Source organism: Rhincodon typus, chromosome 13, assembly GCF_021869965.1.
Source record: "Rhincodon typus isolate 14 chromosome 13, sRhiTyp1.1, whole genome shotgun sequence".
NCBI lineage: Eukaryota > Metazoa > Chordata > Chondrichthyes > Orectolobiformes > Rhincodontidae > Rhincodon > Rhincodon typus.
This window is the reverse complement of record NC_063344.1, coordinates 61,685,390-61,703,750: the sequence shown is the minus strand read 5'-3', so window position 1 is coordinate 61,703,750 and position 18,361 is coordinate 61,685,390. Positions and strand designations below refer to the sequence as shown.

Below are 18,361 nucleotides of genomic sequence, written 5' to 3'. Positions count from 1 at the left end.
GCAGGCACCGTCAGCGTGAGGGAGAGAGAGCCAGCAGGCACCGTCAGTGTGAGGAGAGAGTCAAAGAAAGACAGCCAACAGACACTGTCAGTGTGAAAGAGAGAGCCAGCAAATGTTGTCAGTCTGAGTAATAGAGCTAACAGGCACGGACAGTTTAAGGGACTCAGCCAACAGACGCCATTATTGTGAGGGAAAGAGCCAACAAGAAGTCTCTGTGAGAGACGAAGAGACAACAGGCCTATCTACTTTGTTCATTTCAGGGTTCAACCCATTCATAATGGAGTTCTCTGCCTGCTGTATTGTCTACCCGAAATCCAGCTCATTCCTCTGATAATGTTATCAGAATACTTTGCAAGATACATTTCTTTTTAAAATGAAGTAGCCCAAGGGAATTTTCAGAGTGATTTTATTTTTACAGCTTGCTCCATTATTATATATCTTAATTATGCCAAAACTCCTTTGGCAGTGATTCTCTCCCTCCAATCCTGAACATTTTGGCTGAAACCTGGGAACAGTGCCACACATGCCAGTCTCTAAAGTACCATTTCATCATGCGCATACCCAACAATAAATATAAAGGTGCCGTGAGTGGCACCACAACTGATTCCATTGTCATTACACCATCCATATGACTTCACCCTTCAGCAAGGTTCAGTGGCAGTCACTAGTCATGGAACAGGTGTCCTGCCTAAGCTTCACCAGCCAATCCAGTAGTACCAAGTTCAATTGCTTAATTCCTACTGCCTTCCTAACAGAAAACCCTTCCATGAAGATAATATGCTGATGGCATTTAGTGGTTAATTGTTTGTCTCGGTGAAATATGAATTGCAAAACAAACTTAACTTGAAAATGTTAATTGTTCTTCCAGGTTTGATCTGTAGATCTGCACTGATACAATGTCAGCCGAGAGTGTTTTTACATAACCCGGTATATATTTGCTTTTGCAGATAATTACTCCTTTCCGAAAGCTGATCTTGTGTGCTGAAAACCGCAAGGAGATGGAAGATTGGATCGCAGCAATGAAAAGTATCCAGAACAGGGATCACTTTGAGGTGAGGTGGCTGAAGGACAGCACCTTCAGGAATGTGAATGTGAACTGCTGACTGCAAATTACATAATGACATTGAGGACAGGGGAATTGAGTTTAAGAGCTGCGAGGTTATGTTGCAGCTCTATAAAACCCCGGTTAGACCATACTTGGAATATTGTGTTCAGTTCTGGTCTCCACCTTATAGGAAGGATGTGGAAGCTTTAGAGAGAGTGCAGAGGAGATTTACCAGGATGCTGCCTGGACTGGAGGGCAGGTCTTATGAGGAAAGGTTGAGGGAGCTTGGGCTTTTCTCATTGGAACGAAGAAGGATGGGACGTGACTTGATAGAGGTGTACAAGATGATGAGAGGCATAGCTAGAGTGGATAGCCAGAGACTTTTTCCCAGGGCGGAAATGACTGTTATGAGGGGGCATAACTTAAGGTGATTGGAGGAAGGTATAGGGGAGATGTCAGAGGTAGGTTCTTTACACAGAGAGTGGTGGATGCATGGAATGCGCTGCCGGCAGTGGTAGTGGAGTCAGATACATTAGGGACATTTAAGCGACTCTAAAATGTAGAGTATGCAGGGTAGTTCGATCTTAATGGGATAATAGGTCGGCACAACATCATGGGCCGAAGGGTTTGTACTGTGCTATATTTTTCTATGTTCTATGTTCATGACACTTGTGGCCGGTGGGAAAAGTAGTGAGGTTTTACAGATTCAGTGTGAAAGAAGGAAAGGTCAATATATAGGCTTTTGGGGCATTTCCAGATGACATTTTTTTTTAACTCATTCACGGGATGAGACTTTCATTGGCTAGGCCAGGATTTATTGGCCATCCCTAATTACCCAGGGAACAGTTGAAAGTCAGCCACATTGCTATGGTTCTGGAGTCGCATGTAGGCCAGACCAGGTAAGGACAGCAGATTCCCTTCCCTGGAGGACATTAGTGAACTACATGGGTTTTTCCTGCCGATCGACAATGGTTTCATGGACATCATTAGACTCTTATTTCCCAGTTATTATTGAATTCAAATTCCACTATCTGGCATGGCGGGATTTGAACCCTGAGTACCCAGAACATCACCTGAATCTCTGAATTAACAGTCTAGCAATAATACCACTAGGCCATCACCCGCCGTACTCTGATGCTTCTCCGTGTGTGAAGCTGGAAAGAGAGTTCTGGCAGCTATTCAATTGTAGGGACCATTTAAATCGAGCTAAATCCAACCAAATTCTACATGGTAAAGAAGTACCATGTGGATGGTTAAATAAAATTTTGCTGAGTTCTTTTTAGGATAGTAAATCTTTTCCTGTTGATACACAGTTGAGTTTCCCATTATTACTATTGTCTTCGAGATCTTCATTCCATCCATTCTTTTTTTGTGTCATCACAAACAGATCTATCAAAACTCAGACCAGCATCTTCAGTACTTTCCTCTTTAGTTCTACTCATTGAGTTTCTACTTAACTCTATTAATTTAGACCCTTCATATTACTGTTATTATGTATTTTGTTAATAGTTTAATCACCCTTCCCTGCCATCTTCACCACCACCATTTTTGTAACCCTCCAGTATCTAAATCTGCATAATCTCTTATGTTTAGTTCCCACTGATGTCCAGGGTACAGCCAGCTCTCTTTTATTGCTCCCAGCTCACTCTGCGCACACTGGACTTGTGCTTCAAGTTCCACTGTTTCCTTTCCTCTGACATTGGTGTGAAGATAGCTCCGTTGGCTAGTTTCCCTACCTTGGCTTTCTTATCTGCTAGTCCCCTAACCTCCCATTTTAAGACTTCCTGCCTGCTCTTCCATGCATCGTTGATTTGCACATACATCATGAATTCTAGCTTTCACCCCATCTTTCTCAGATTTTCTCATCTACTCTGTTAGGTTCTTTATTCCTGGAGATGACACAACATTTCAAGACTTCAGAGCACAACTGGGATGAAAGGTCTGTTTATTCCTGTAACAGTAGTCACCCATAATCACTTCTTGTTTGTTCTAAGAACTGTTCATTTTCATAGTAACCATTTTCTCCACTGTGCCTCAGTACTGCTCATGGTTATCATCCTTTTGGTCACTGGCCTAATCTGTGACACAAAACATCATGCCCTGTATACTCATGGGAGACTAGTTTTACTTGCTGTGTCCTCAGTGTAGTGAAAAAGTTTAATCCTTTACAGGAGGATGAATCAGCATTTTTTAAAAGCCTTCTTATAGCATTGTATTGTTATTGCTTCTGTGTAATAGTAGAGTCAAGGTGGAATTTGGCCCTATTCTTATAATCCATCACACCATCCTAATTGAGCAAGTGACTGGCAGATATACAAAGGGAAGGAGTGTTCCCATCACTGAGTTATGCAATTGGCACAATGATCATGCACATTGAGCAGTGTATGGCTTTTTTAAAACAGCTTGTTTCAGAAATAATATTGAATTTGTTCTCCTTTGTGACCTTATACGTAACAGTCGAGTAAAGAACAATGTGGTAACTAACTAAGAATATTTGTCTGTTTTTACTCCCACGTCACAAATGCAGCATCCACCAGCAGGTAACGTCACACCTACCAGAGCCCAACCAGACATAGGAATTTTTTTAAAAATCCTATCCATTATGTCACAACTTTTCCGAGCATAGTGATGTACAGATAAGCATTTCTTCCATAATTTGCCAGCTATTCCCATCCAATCATGCAATCCTGGAAACTAGTTGCCATGATTTGGATCCAATATATTTTCTGACAGTATATGATAAACACCTCTTATTCTTCCTCCTCGTGCTTTTTACTGTGCAGTCAACCCAGTACAGCATGGACCATTTCTCAGGGATGCACAACTGGTATGCCTGCTCACACGCACGGCCAACTTACTGCAATGTGTGTCGAGAGGCCTTGTCGGGGGTTACGTCTCATGGATTGTCCTGTGAAGGTAAGGATCAACACTCACTCTCTTAGCCAGTCATGATAGCTTTATGCTGAGAAGTTATGATCTTGAATTTACAATTAACCACTCACCAGGCCCTGTCCTTTGCCATAGTGCCCCAAGTGAACATTGCAGGAATTGTTATCCGTTATTATTTCCATCATAAACAAGCACTCAATTTGTGTGGGTTAATATCAATGCACAGCCCACAAAGTTGTTCTTCACAAGGAGTGATACAAAAACTGGATAGTTATTTCCTCAGAGAGATGGATGGATTCTTCCTGTTTCTCTGGGATCAGGAGCCTTTTAAAATAAACTGTAAAAAATGCCTTTCATTTTCACATTCTTCCTTTGTTTATTCCTGTTGAGTTTGATTTTTTTTTTGTTGAATATTTTGGTCTATTTATATTCTGTTTTGTTTTAACTGCCAAATCAGACTATGCGTTGGCAGTATGGTATGAGATATTTTAGTTAAAATCACTTATAATTCCCACTTTAAATTTGAATTAGTGTTTAGCTATTTAACTACTGCCTAGCCATGTGCCATACTAAGTGTAAGTTACTGGATTGTGTAATCAACTTTGACAAGTAAACAAGGAATAATTATGAGAAAAATAGTATTGAAAGAACTTAAAAAGACATTTTTAGAGAATATTCAAAAGAATATTTTTAACTTGTGAGGCGCTCTCAATATAGTCTCCTGAAAATGAGTCTTCCACGATAAGAGATCTTAAGAATTCACCTCTGACAAAGGGTCTAAGTGGTGGAACCACAGTAGTGTGACTCTTTGTGTCTGTAAAAGATACAGATAAGAAGAATGCCTCTATAAAGGATTTTGATCATTTGGGGGCCATAATAAGTTGCATTTTTGCTTAAGAAGAAACCTTTATTGTTATATAACCTCCCCATAAGTTCCCTATTAAAAAGAGCCTAGGTCCGAGTGGCACAAAGTCTGAAAACTGAGGGGATCCCAATCACAACTGGAGTATATGATAGCCTTCACCCCAATGACAGCCATTCATTCAGTAGTGCTCAGGGGGTGTACACTATCTACAAAGAAATGTGGTCTACAAGCTGGCAGTTATGGAGCCCAAATAAAACCAGAAATTGCGAGAAAAACTCAGCAGGTCCTGTCAGCATCTGTGGACGCAAAGCAGAGATAATGCTTCAGGTCCAGTGACCCTTCTTCAAAACTGATTGTAGCTATGAAAGATTTGCTGAAGATGTGGTGGAGGGATGGGGGAAGACTAAATGATAGATGGAGACGGAACCCAGAGAGAGAGTAACGATTGGGTAGACAAAGGAATAGGTCAAGGTCAGCTTGGGAGAATCAATAGCTGCTAATTGGGACCATTAGTAATGACAATAGGTTGTTTGTGGTAGCAGCCTAAGTAATGGCAAGGCCTGGTGTTTGGGGTTTTGGGTAAGGATGTGGGAGAAGGTGCTAAGGCCCTAAAATTATTGCACTCGCTTTTGAGTCCTGAAGGCTGCAAGATCCCCAAGCAAAACATGAGTTGCTGCTCTTCAAGCTTGCGCTGAGCTGTTCTGGAACACTGCAGCAAACCTGAGACAAAGATGTTGGCCAAAGAACGTGGTGGTATGTTGCAGTGGCAGGCAACAGGAAGCTCAGGGTCATTTTTGCAGATAGAACATAGGTGTTCTGCAAAGCAGTTGCTCAATCTGTGCTTCATTTCCCCAATGCAAAGGAGACCACATTGTGATTGATTGATTTTTATTGTCACGTATAGCGAAATACAGTGAAAAGCTTTGTTTACGAGTGATACAGATAAGGCAAGCAAAGGATGTACAAATCAAAAGACTTAGAGCCATATAGGTTACACTACAGGTTACATTATTTGAGGCGAGAGTCCATTCAACAGTCTGATAACGGCTAGAAAGAAGCTTTTCCTGAACTTACTTGTGTGTGTGTTCCGGCACCTGTATCTTCTGCCTGACAGAAGGAGTTGTAGGGGGTCATTACCAGGGTGTGATTACCGGGGTGTGACGGGTCTTTGATGATGTTGGCCACCTTTCCGTGGCAGTGAGCTGTGTAAATAGAGTCCATGGATGGAAGGTTGGCTTCATTGATGGTCTGGGCTGTGCACACCACCTTCTGTAGTTTCTTACAGTCCTGGGCAGCGCAGTTGCCATACCAAGCTATTATGCACTCGGTCAGTATGCTTTCAGGGGTGCATCTGTAGAACCTCGTGAGGGACCTTATGGACATGCCAAATTTCCTGAGCCGCCTGAGGAAGAAGAGGCGTTGTTGTGCCTTCTTGACTGTTGCGTTTACGCGGGAAGTCCAGGACAGGTTGTCGGTTATCGCCGCTCCAAGGAACTTGATGCTCTTCAATCTCTCAACCTCAGTTCCGTTGATGTAGATGCGGGCGTGTTGTCCTCCTTTCTTTCTGAAGTCGATGATTAGTTCTTTAGTTTTGCTGACGTTGAGAGATTGTTTTCATTGCACTACATCACCAAGCCCTCGATCTCCCTTCTGTATTTTGACTCATCGTTGTTAGATATCCGTCCCACAATGATGGTGTCATAGGTGTTCTGCAAAGCAGTTGCTCAATCTGTGCTTCATTTCCCCAATGCAAAGGAGACCACATTGTGATTGATTGATTTTTATTGTCACGTATAGCGAAACACAGTGAAAAGCTTTGTTTACGAGTGATACAGGTAAGGCAAGCAAAGGATGTCAGTGGTGCATCTGTAGAATCTCGTGAGGGACCTTATGGACATGCCAAATTTCCTGAGCCGCCTGAGAAAGAAGAGGCGTTGTTGTGCCGCCTTGACTGTTGCGTTTACGCGGGAAGTCCAGGACAGGTTGTCGGTTATCGTCGCTCTTGTAGATGTCAGAATTTGGCAACACAGTCGCAGGTGTACAGGGAATTCAGTAGGGGGCTGAGGATGCATCCTTGGGAGGCTCCAGTGTTGATGTTATTGTGGAGGAGGTGCAGTTACCTATCCTCACTGATTGCGATCTATGGGTTAGAAAGCTGAGGATCGAGTTGCAGAGGACGGAGTCGAGACCAAGCTCACGCAGTTTTGAGACCAATCTGGGGGGGATAATGGTGTTAAAGGCCGAGCAGGAATCTGACGTAGGTGTCTTTGTTGTCCAGATTTTCCAAGGATGAGTGCAGGGCTAGGGATATGGCATCCTCTGTGACCCTGTTATGTTGGTAGGCAAACTGTAGGGGGTTGAGGCAGGTTGGGAGACTGTCTCTCGAAGCACTTCATGATTATTGAAGTCAAAGCTATTGGCCAGTAGTTATTAAAGCACACTGTATGTCTTTTCTTGGGTATAGGGATGATGGTGGTCTTCTCGAAGTAAGTGGGGACTTCAGCTTGTAGGAGGGAGAGGTTGAAGATGTTGGTGAATACCTCCGCCAGTTGGTCTGCCCAGGATCTGAGTGCTTGGCCAGGGACACCGTCCGGGCCCATCACTTTCTTTGGTTTGACTCTCAGGAAGTCTGATGTTACTTCTGAAGCAGTGACAGCGGGAACAGGTGTGTTTGGGGCTGTTAGGGCAGGTGTCGCCACGTCGGTGGTATTCTGCTCAAAACGAGCATAGAAAGCATTGAACGTGTCAGGAAGGGATGTGTCTTTGTCCGCTACGTTGCACTGTTTCATTTTGTATCCTGTAATGCCGTTTAGGCCTTGCCATAGACAGCAGCAGTCCATTTGGTAGGTCTGGACCTCTAACTTGGTCTCGTACTGCCTCTTGGCCTCCCTGATGGCTTTACGGAGGTCATATCTGGATTTTCTGTATCGGTCCGGCTCATCCGACTTGAATGCTGCACGTCTGGTCTTCGGTAGGGAGTGGATTTCCTGATTCAACCAAGGTTTACGGTTGGGGAACACGCAGATTGACTTCTTTGGTACACAGATCTCCGTGCATTTGCTAATGAAGTCTGTGACAGTGCTGGCGTACTCTTCCAGGTTTTCCACTGAACACTTGAACACATTCCAGTCCACCGAGTCAAAGCAGACCCGGCGCCAGTCTTCCGCTGCCTTGGGCCAGCACTGTACTTCTTTTCGTGAAGGATTCTCCAGTTTCACCTTCTCCTTGTAAGCTGGGAGGAGGAACACAGTGCTGTGGTTGGATTTTCTGAAGTGTGGGTGGGGAATTGAGCGATACACGTCTTTGGTGGTTGTGTAGCAGTAGTCCAGAATGTTCACCCCTCTGGTGGGACAGGAGATGTGTTGGTGGTATTTTGGCATCATCTGCTTGAGGTTGGCTTGGTTGAAGTCGCCGGTCATGATGAATAGGGACTCAGGAATTTTGTTTCTAGTGTGTTTGTGGCAGTGTAAATCACATCTCAGGCATTCTTCACATCTGCATAGGGTGGTATGTAGACTGCTTTCAGGATGGTGGAGGTGTACTCTCGTGATGGGTAGTCGGGACAGCATTTTACTGTAAGGTATTCTAGGTCCGGGGAGCAGTGGCTTGCCATGGTCACTATGTCCGAGCACTAGGAAGTGTTGACCAGGAAGCATACCCCACTGCACTTCGCCTTACCCGAGGATGCCATGTGGTCCATGCAGTGTATGGAGAACCCATCAGCCTGCAGGGCAGAGTTGGGAATGGCAGGGGTGAGCCAAGTTTCCGTGAAGCAGAGCACACAACAGTTTTTCAGTGAGCAGCAAATACAATAGACTAGATTGAGTGAAGTGCAGGTAAATTCTGCTTCACCTGAAGATGTGTCTTTGACTTTTGATAGTGAGGAGGAGGAAGTAAACAGGCACGTGTTGCACGTTCTGTGATTACATGCGAATGTGGGGATGCATTGGGAGTGGAGGAGGAGTGGACCAAGGTGCCCCAGAGGGAACAGTCCCTGCAGAAGGCTGACAAGGAACGGGAGGGGAAGGGAATCTGTGTCTGGTAGTAGCATCCTATTGAAGGTGGTTGAAATGATTGCAAATAATCCTACAGATTGTGGGTTCTAAGTGAGGACTGGGGGGAGCACTGTTGCTCTTGTGGGAAGGAAGTGAAGGGGTGATGAAAGAAGTGCAGGGGATAGGTTAGACATGGCTGAAAACCCTGTTAACCTCTGTAGCAGAGAATCGTTGGTCAAGGAAGGAGGTGGAAATTTCAGAGGCCCCCTTGTAGACGCTGGCATCATCGAAAGAGATGCAATAGAGATAGAGAAACTGGTAGAAGGGAACAGTGCCTTTACAGGAAGCATGCTGTGAAGACGTATAGTCAAGGTAGCAGTGGGAATCAGTGGGTTTGTAGTGGATGCTGGTGGCCAACCTGTCCCCAAAAATGGAAACAGTGATGTCGAGGAAGGGAAGGGAGGAGTCAGAGACAGACCAGGTGAAGCTGAGAGCAGATTGGAAATTGGAAGCATGATTGATGAACATTTCTGATTTCAGCAGCATCGATGATGTCATCAATGTACAGGAGAAAGGATTGCGGACCAGGCCCGAGTAGGACTGGAACAAGGAATGTTCCGTGTACCCGACAAACAGGCATAACTGGGGTCCTTTCAAGTATGCATGGCCACACCTTTGATCTGATGAAAATGAGAGGAGTTAAAGGGGAAGTTGTTGACTTCAGCCAGGCAGGGGAGGGTGGTGGATAGGGGCGGATCAGGCCTTTGGTCCAAGAGGAAATGGAGTGTCCTGACAACATCCTCATGGTGGAGAGACATATAAGAGGGTCCACCTTGGGAGTCCTAATCAAAGGCAAGATGGTCTAATCGTCCTACTCCACTCCTTCACAAATAAAAGGCTTTTGCATAGAATAGCTACTGAAAACTCTCACGTATTCTCTTCTTTCTGGTTCACAGTGTGCAAGTTCAAAGCTCACAAACGCTGTGCTGTGAGAGCAACCAACAACTGCAAGTGGACAACTTTGGCCTCAATTGCTAAAGATATAATTGAAGATGAAGATGGGGTAAGTTGTGCATGGAGAGAATGTTGGAAAATTGAAAGTATAGCAAATGCTAGCTAAAGCCTAGCAACCAGGCAATGCTTTTAAAATGGAATTTGTCACAACTGGTATGTTGATGCATGCGATACCCTCAATTCGTGACTGGAGTTGGAACTGGTGAGTGTTGAATTCAGAACACTGTGAAATCATTCCATCAGGAATTCCTATCACTGCAAAATAAATAATTATCAGGGGAACGTGATCCTTGGCGATGAATATTAACTTAGCGGAAGATGGTAATGAGAAGTTAGCGTTTACCAGTCGGATATGTCACTGAGCACCTAGTGATCTGCAGTGGTGGGGCATGGGAGGGGTAAGATATGACACCAGGCAGTGAGTGGGTATTAGGGGAGACTGGACAGTGAATGATGACTAAGAGGACCACTGGGCAGTAAGTAGATAGTACAGAGAATATGTCATTGGGCATTGAGTAGATACCAGAAGGACTATTGCACTGGGCATTAAATAGATATCAGAGGGAGTAAAGCACTGGGCATTTAGTAGTTGCTAGGTGGAATATGGAACTGGGCAGTGAGTGATTGCAACAAGCAATATAGTACTGGGTAATGACTGGATAACAGGACGAACATAGCACTGGGCATTAAGTGGATGCCAGGAAGAATATGGCACTGACCATCAAATGATCGCCAGTGGGACTAATTATCTTCCATAAAACAGAAGCATTTAAGATTGACATTTTAGATGAAAAAGACTTGCACATCTAAATGGATTGAATCATGTTGCAGAAGCGGAGCACTCTTTGAAAACCCTCTCTGTATTTTAAATATTAGAGCTCCCCTTATTGGTAGATCATGGTAAAGCAGCATCTTTTATTTCAATTTGCTGGGTTGTGTTTGATTTCAAAGAAAGAACTAGTGTTTTTCATAATTTCAGGACAACTCAAAGCACTTAACAGCTAAAGAAAGAGGTTTGAAGTGGAGTCACTTTTACAGAAGTGACAAAATGTGTCCAATTTATGCATAGCAATACCCACAAACAGAAGTGGAATTAAAATTTTTAGTGATTTAAGTGTTTGAGAAATGAACATGAACAAGAACTAGGTAAGAATGTGACTCACTTCTTTGAATAGTACTTTTGGATTTTTTTTTATGTTGACCTGAACAGATAGGTACTGCCTGTTCAGCTTGGTATTTAAAGGATGGTATATCTATCAGTGCAGAATTCCCTCAGTTGTATCACCAAAATGTTATCCCCAAATCCAAGAAATGAACCCAAAAGTCTGATTCAGAAGTAAGAATGACTTCATGAACATGGGAAGGTAAGAAATTGGAGCAGGAGTAGGTCTTTTGACCCCTTGAGCCTGTTTCCTCACTCGGCTAGATTGTGAGTGATCTTGTACCTCAAAGCCATTTTTCTGCATTATCCCTGAATTCCTAGATATCTTTAGTATCTGGAAATTAATTGATCACAGGCTTCAATAAATTCAACAACTGAGCCTCCGAGGTCCTCTGGAGCAGAAAATTCCAAAGATTCACTGCATGCTTAAGTAAAGAAATTCTTCCTCATCTCAGACCTAAATGGCTTATTAGTTATTCTGAGGCTGTGTCTCTTAATTCTAGATCCCCCCCACTCCTTTCCTCAGTCAGCAGAAGTATCTTTCCTGCAACTACAATTCATTCTTCTAAACTCTAAAGACTATATCAAGTTTTCTCAATCTCTCATTATAGGACAATCCCAATATCCCAGGGATCAGTCTGGCAAATCTTTGTTGTATTCCCTCTATGGCCTTGGGTAAGGATACCAAATTTACTTCAAGTACAGTCTTATCACAAAGCTCTGTCCAATTGCAGCAAGACCTCCTTACTCTTGTACTCAAATCCTTTTGCAATCAAGGCCAACATTCCATCTGCCACCCTAATTGCTCGTTGCACATGCATGTCAGCTTTCAGTAACCTAGAAACAAGAGGACCCCATTCACTTTGGATATCAACCCTTTGCAATTTCTCACTGTTTAAGAAATTCTCTGCATTTCTGTTCTTCCAGTCAATGTGGATTATGTCACATTTTTCCGCATATTCCAATTTATTAGTGGCAAAGATAATATTCTAGAGTTTATCAGTTTCAAGGTTCTGCTTTTAAATTCAGCCCCTAGCAGCTCCTGCTCACTAAGCAGGACTTCTTTTTCCTAGTTCTGCCTCTATCATTGATGCCTATGTGAACCAAGTATGATAATTATTTGGTCAGAAATCACACGACTCCAGGATATAGTCCAATAGGTTTATTTGAAAACACAAGCTTTTAGGGCCTCACTCCTCCTCCAGGTGTCAGTGAGAGAGGTGGTATCAGACACAGAATTTATAAGTAAAAAGATATCATATCATCTGTATTGATGGTGGTGTTATACTGTACTTCTCTTCTACTTCCCTTATTCAGGTCTCAATGCCACATCAGTGGTTGGAAGGCAACCTGCCTGTCAGTGCAAAATGTACTGTCTGTGACAAAACATGTGGCAGTGTTCTACGCCTGCAGGATTGGCGCTGCCTGTGGTGCAAGGCGATGGTGAGTAATGGCTGGTCAGAACATTTTGACTGTTTAGTTAATCAAGACGTAATCCTTATATCGTGGTGATAAATGTTGTTTTTTTTTGTTGACTTGTCAGCCTGCCGAGCACAAACTTGGTTTTAAGTATCTTAAGCCTGACAACTAGAAGTGATGACGATGAAACTTTAATTTTAAATCAGAGAAAATTTCAGCTGCTGACTGTTCAATTTCATAGCAATCAGTTCACAAGTTTCTGCATACCTTTTTGCAAAATCCGATGATCTTGTGATCCTGTCATGTTAGCTGATTGTTAAAATATCCACTGTGACCTTTGACTTAATCATTCAGTACCTGTCTTATTCCCCTTCACCATTTCCTACCTGACTACCTGTATCCTTGTCTTTCATTTTCATTATTTCCCTTACTTCATCACAACACTCCTGTACCTCACTGTTCTCACCCTTCTCTCATCAAGCTATGCTGTTATATCTCCTCCTCTTCACATCTCTATCAGCCAACATATCAATGCTCTTTCCCCAATGCTGGATCTTCTCACCTGTCATCCTCCCCTGTCCGTGATTTTTTATTTCTTTGCTTCTTATCCACACTTGTTTCCTATTTCCCTCATTGCCTCCCTCATTTCCACTTCCCCCACTGCCAACTCGCTCCCATTACTGTTTTCCCTCCTGTCCTATCTCTATCCCATACCCCAACTCAGTGTTATGTCTCTCCACAGTTGTTGTAGACATTTCCAGCTGCACCAGTCTTGCCAGTGGAGTTATTTCCATGGGATGTGCTGCAGACCAGTGCTACGAACAAGCTTTATCTGACTGCATACTTTACTGGGGCAGCACCCTGCAGAGGGTCCACTCCTGCAAGGACGGAACAGTGCCAAGTCACAGCAGGAAACTGGATCACAGCTCTGATAGACTCAAACTCTTTATTCCCTTTAAAGGAAAATATTGATTTGATTAATATTTGTTGGATGTCATATTTAGAAATACAGGAATTGCATATGCTGATTAAGAGGCTTTGCCATTTGCCACAATTTAACACAAGCAGTTATATTTGAAGACACAGCAATATTTAGCTGGGAGTAGCCAGACTCATGTTTTGCTAGCATCAGTATACCAAGTAACTGAGTTCAATCAACATCATACTATATTTGCACTTTTATGCAAAGAAATTTTATGCATCCATTAGAAAAATCACATCACTAATGCAACTAACTATGTGAGAGTCTGCCAATCTGTTGTAAACTTGAACAGATAAATCTGGATTCATATTTTCTCCCTCACAGTTGAATCACATTGTTTTCTGCTCTTCTCTTGATCAATTTTGACCTCCAGTTTGGATCACTTCATGCTAATTTCTGAATCATAATCATTTCCTCCAGGTACACACAGCCTGTAAAGAAATGCTTCCGATTAAATGTCCTCTAGGACAGTGTAAAGTTTCTGTTATTCCTCCGACTGCACTCAACAGCATTGACTCTGATGGTGAGTTCAGTGCGTTTGTTTCACCTGTCCTAAGAACAATTTGCTTGCATTTATCACAAACTCTTATCGAACCGAGCAAGGCAAGCAGATTAGAATTAACCCAAGGCTAGCAGGGGGTGAGACATTTGACTCAAAGGTCTTTTTAAAGCTAGGAGTGGATGAAATATTTGTCCCAAGGCTAAGAATGACTGGTAGATATGTGACCTGAGGAGCAGAGTGAGTGGCGCAAACAGATCAAGAGAAGGTGTCACAGGGAGATTTTGAGTGTGTGTGTGGAGTCTGACAGTGGTAGTGAGGGAGTATAAGTCCGTGTCAACCTGTGGTAAAATGTTAGTGACTGTGAATGGGTGTGAGAGTGTTAGATAGCACCAGTGCCAGTTTGGGTGTAGCTGTGAGTTGGTTTATGGGAGTTTGAGCAAATATGAGTAATTTTGAAGGGACAATAATAGGTCCTGCAAGAATTTGAGAATGAGTGCGAGGTGTTTTGTTTCGTAGTAAGAGTGATTGACTTAGATGATTTGGAGGAGTATTTGATAGTGATTAGTTGTGAGAGAGTTTAAGAGTGAATATGAGAAGTATTGAGAGTTTATGATTGGCTGTTGGAAGTTTGTGTGTTGTTGTGTGAGGGTATCAGTAATGGTGAGTGAGTTAATGAGCATATATTGTGGGACCACAACTTTGTTGAAATGTGTTCTAATCACTCATGGCAACTTCAGCCTGATAGCAACCTGCTACATGCTGTTCACTGAGTAAGGCTCAGGGCTCTGCTATAATACCGATTGCGTTCTCAGTCCTAGTGCTGTCCTCTAAGTTAGTGTAAGATCCAAAATGACATATCCGATAAAAGTCATAATGACCCAAACTTACAACTCAATAGTGTGAGAGGTACAGTGCTCTGGGTTGACAGGTGCTTGTGCAACTACTGAACTCATCACTTTTTCTCAGTGACTGACTAATTCAGCAAAATGTTTAATCACATTCCTGATGTTCTTCAGGGTTTTGGAAAGCAACGTGCCCACCATCATGTACCAGTCCACTTCTTGTGTTCGTGAACTCTAAAAGTGGCGATAACCAGGGGGTGAAGTTCTTGAGGAGATTCAAGCAGTTGCTGAACCCGGCTCAGGTGTTTGACTTGATGAACGGAGGCCCACACCTTGGGTAGGAGGTGCTTCACATTTCCTTCAAGCACACATCTTTACAGTTCAATGTTATCACATTGTTGGTCATAGTGTTAGGTAGGTTTTATTAAAACAAAATCAAAACTGCTCTAATGTGGAGTTGACAAGTAATTGGGAGCGTAGCAGCAGCCTCAGTCACAATGTTGGGAACGTCATGAGAGTTCCTACTCCCAGTCACTGGCTAGGGGCTGGTGCAGGAAAGTTTTCAATAATAGGCAACAACAGCATGGGGCCTAGCTATGGTTCACTCCACATGCTTGGAACCTTGCTGGCCCTTTCTATCCAAACCTATACACTATATAGGACTATGCTGAGGATCCAGAGGTGCTTGTGCAAACCAACCAATAGGATTTTAAATTATGGAAATTCTAGTTGAGTGGGTCAAAATGGTTGTCATTGTGAGCCAAAAGAGTTCTTGTTTTGGGATTTATCATTTGAGATGTAAATGTTTGGTTTGAGATTTGATTGTGGGAGCTATCATTTGAGATCTCATTTTGGGAACTTCCATTTGAGATCTCATGGCAGATTTATAATGTGTACTTGCAGAACTTGTATTTTCTATATTAATTATAATTATTAGTGGCATAAAATATTATGATTGGACAAACAAATGTGAATAGGTAAACTACTTGTGTTAGCAGAGATCTGTTTCTTCCATTGGTTTAGGGTTAATCTTGTGATTTTTTTTTCGAGAAGGAGGTAGTTATTGACATATGTCTGGTTAAATTATGCAGGACAAGTGGATGACATAAAATTAGAGAAACCCTTGGAAGCAATGATCGCAATATAATTTGGTTCAAGTTGATAACGGAAATACTTGAATGGAACATTAAATAATAGTGGGAAATAAAAGACTTCTTAAATTCAAAAGAATTAGCAAATAGAGCCATTAATCTGTAAGTGCAGATATTTAAACAGAAGATGAGTTGAGGGCTATTGAAGGTAATTATTGAGCAGGAGATCAAAATTGTACGAAGTGGCATCTGGAAAACTAATGGGGCAAATAGTTTTGTTTTGATTCTCTTACTCTGAGACTTAGCAATTTTGGGTGAGAAAACAAATGTGGAAATAATTGTATAACAAAGAAGTGGAATTACAGTAATCTGTGATGGTGTCATATTCAGTTGAGGACTGAAGTCAAACAGGTTTGGGAATGTTAGTTGGGGTTCTTGCCATTTCTTGTGTTTGTTTTCAGGCAGCATAGACCAGACAACAGTGTCTTTTACACACTGTCTTTTTTGTTTACAGTTTGCGGTTATTTCAAAAGTTTGACACATTTCGAATTCTTGTGTGTGGTGGAGATGGCAGCGTTGGATGGGTGTTGTCTGAAATCGATAGTCTCAATCTCCATAAGCAGGTATTGTGTAGAATCTTGTGCAGACAAGATAAATACTTTCTCTTTTTGATTGGAGCCAGCGACACAATAGCAACAAACAATGGCTGGTGTTCATAATTCTCCAGCAAAGTAAATCCAGAGAAAAATGACAAATCAGTCCAACCCCAATGAAAGTCCAAGTCAAATTTGATATTTTGGCCCATCATTCTACTCCTTGCAGACCCAATCTGTTTATTCTTTCATTGGTTTAATCCGTCCAGCTCCATTTTATATCTGATTATTCTGAACATCAGACCTATCATTTCATTTTCTATCTTATTATCAAAGACTGCCTTTGAAAATGCTGTAGTATGTGAGGTTGAGATTATGGCAGGGTTTGGTACAGAGCACTGTAAGTGAGGGTGGGATGTTCCAGGAAATCGGTGATTCTTGTTTTTAGTAACTGCCAAACTTTTTCAGTGCCAGATGGGAGTTCTACCTTTGGGAACGGGGAATGACCTGGCACGTGTGCTTGGGTGGGGATCAGCCTGCGATGATGACACTCAGCTTCCTCAAATCCTGGAGAAACTGGAACGAGCAAGTACAAAAATGCTGGACAGGTGAGAACATTGCTAACAACTTGGCTAGTTTACTTATATTTTGTTAAGTCAGTGAGAGGAGAATCCTGTTTCACTGCATTCTATTCATTTCACTTTAGTGTATAATTGTGCAATACCATGTTTTTCCTTCTATACTTGGATGTACAAAGACCTCACTACCTTTGTTTCTGACAGGGAGAAGCAGTTAGAGTTCCTGCTCCTGATCACAATTCTGATAGAATGTACATGTATATGGATGTTGAGTGAGGACAGAATTGAGCACGACTGTGATGTTCTCTCACAGTCAAGTAATCTGCTGACCCTGTATAGGCTCAGACACTTGTTGATGCTTGTGGAATTTTTATCTGAGGATAGGTAAATGCTGACAAAGAGGTGAGGTGATAAGATATTCGACAATGAGCTAATAGATATGTGTAATAGAAGCAGAAATGGTCAGTAACTGAGAAAAGATGAAAGGAAGTTTACTGCACAATAACAAGCATCGCAACACATTAAGGATGTGGCTGAAACAGCAGCAAGCATTGTGGATCCTTGGAACACACCATCCAGCACTTTGAATTCCTAACCTTGGACCAATCGGCTCAGGGAAAAGGGTGGGCATAATGATGGAGCAATCTGGAAGCAGCAGAGGGCCACAGAGTGGCATTTCTTTTGCAAATGTGAGAGGCTATTTACTGAGGGTGGCACAGATTAATTCCCATTGTTGGCGAAGGTTGAAGATTACCTTTCTCTAAGCTTGGCAATGCTGCATTGTAGTGGGGATAGGATAATGATATATCTTAAGGATGGGAGATTAATGGTGCATGTGGTGAGTCGTAAGAATGTGTGCTACTGGGTGAATGATAGTGCTCGATATGGGGGATGGTAATGGTGCATGTTATGAATGGAAAAGGAATAGCGCATGCTGCAGGGAGAAGAAGAATAGTGCAAGATATAAGGAATTAGTGTAATAACGCATAATTGGGAGAAACATAATGGCCTAGAATGGTGTGCAGCGGCTGAGAAAATGGGAAACCCTCATATAGTAGCTTAATCATAATGTTGATTTTTATAGATGGGGTATCATGGTTTACGAGACAAAAGTGCCGCGACATTCCTCATCTTCATTAGGGACAGAGGATTTCAGTGATGATTCAGAGGTAAGGAGTTTGCCCAATATGGATACAAAACTCAATGCATCAAAACAGTTATCAAGTAATGCACGCTTACAGTATGGAAGTGAAGCTCATTAGTAATCTGATTAACTCTCGTTGTTCATCAGTTGTTTAATGGAATGTTGGTGGTGAGGATGCAAATGCATTTCTGTGTTCCATTTTTAACATTGGACAGATTCTTTATTATTCCTGAACCCCAA

At 42.4% G+C, this 18,361-nt stretch overlaps 1 protein-coding gene across 2 annotated transcripts in view; it reads left to right on the top strand.

Annotated features, from left to right (window-relative positions):
- Positions 1-18,361, top strand: part of LOC109929240 (diacylglycerol kinase delta) — a 106,191-nt gene that overhangs the window by 14,484 nt on the left and 73,346 nt on the right. For both annotated transcript variants that reach the window (XM_048604320.1, XM_048604319.1), the window contains exons 2-10: positions 948-1,052; positions 3,829-3,961; positions 9,751-9,857; positions 12,288-12,413; positions 13,792-13,894; positions 14,890-15,052; positions 16,321-16,429; positions 16,868-17,007; positions 18,062-18,146. In XM_048604320.1, coding sequence (XP_048460277.1) covers positions 948-1,052; positions 3,829-3,961; positions 9,751-9,857; positions 12,288-12,413; positions 13,792-13,894; positions 14,890-15,052; positions 16,321-16,429; positions 16,868-17,007; positions 18,062-18,146 — 1,071 coding nt within the window. The remainder of the gene's footprint in view (positions 1-947; positions 1,053-3,828; positions 3,962-9,750; positions 9,858-12,287; positions 12,414-13,791; positions 13,895-14,889; positions 15,053-16,320; positions 16,430-16,867; positions 17,008-18,061; positions 18,147-18,361) is intronic.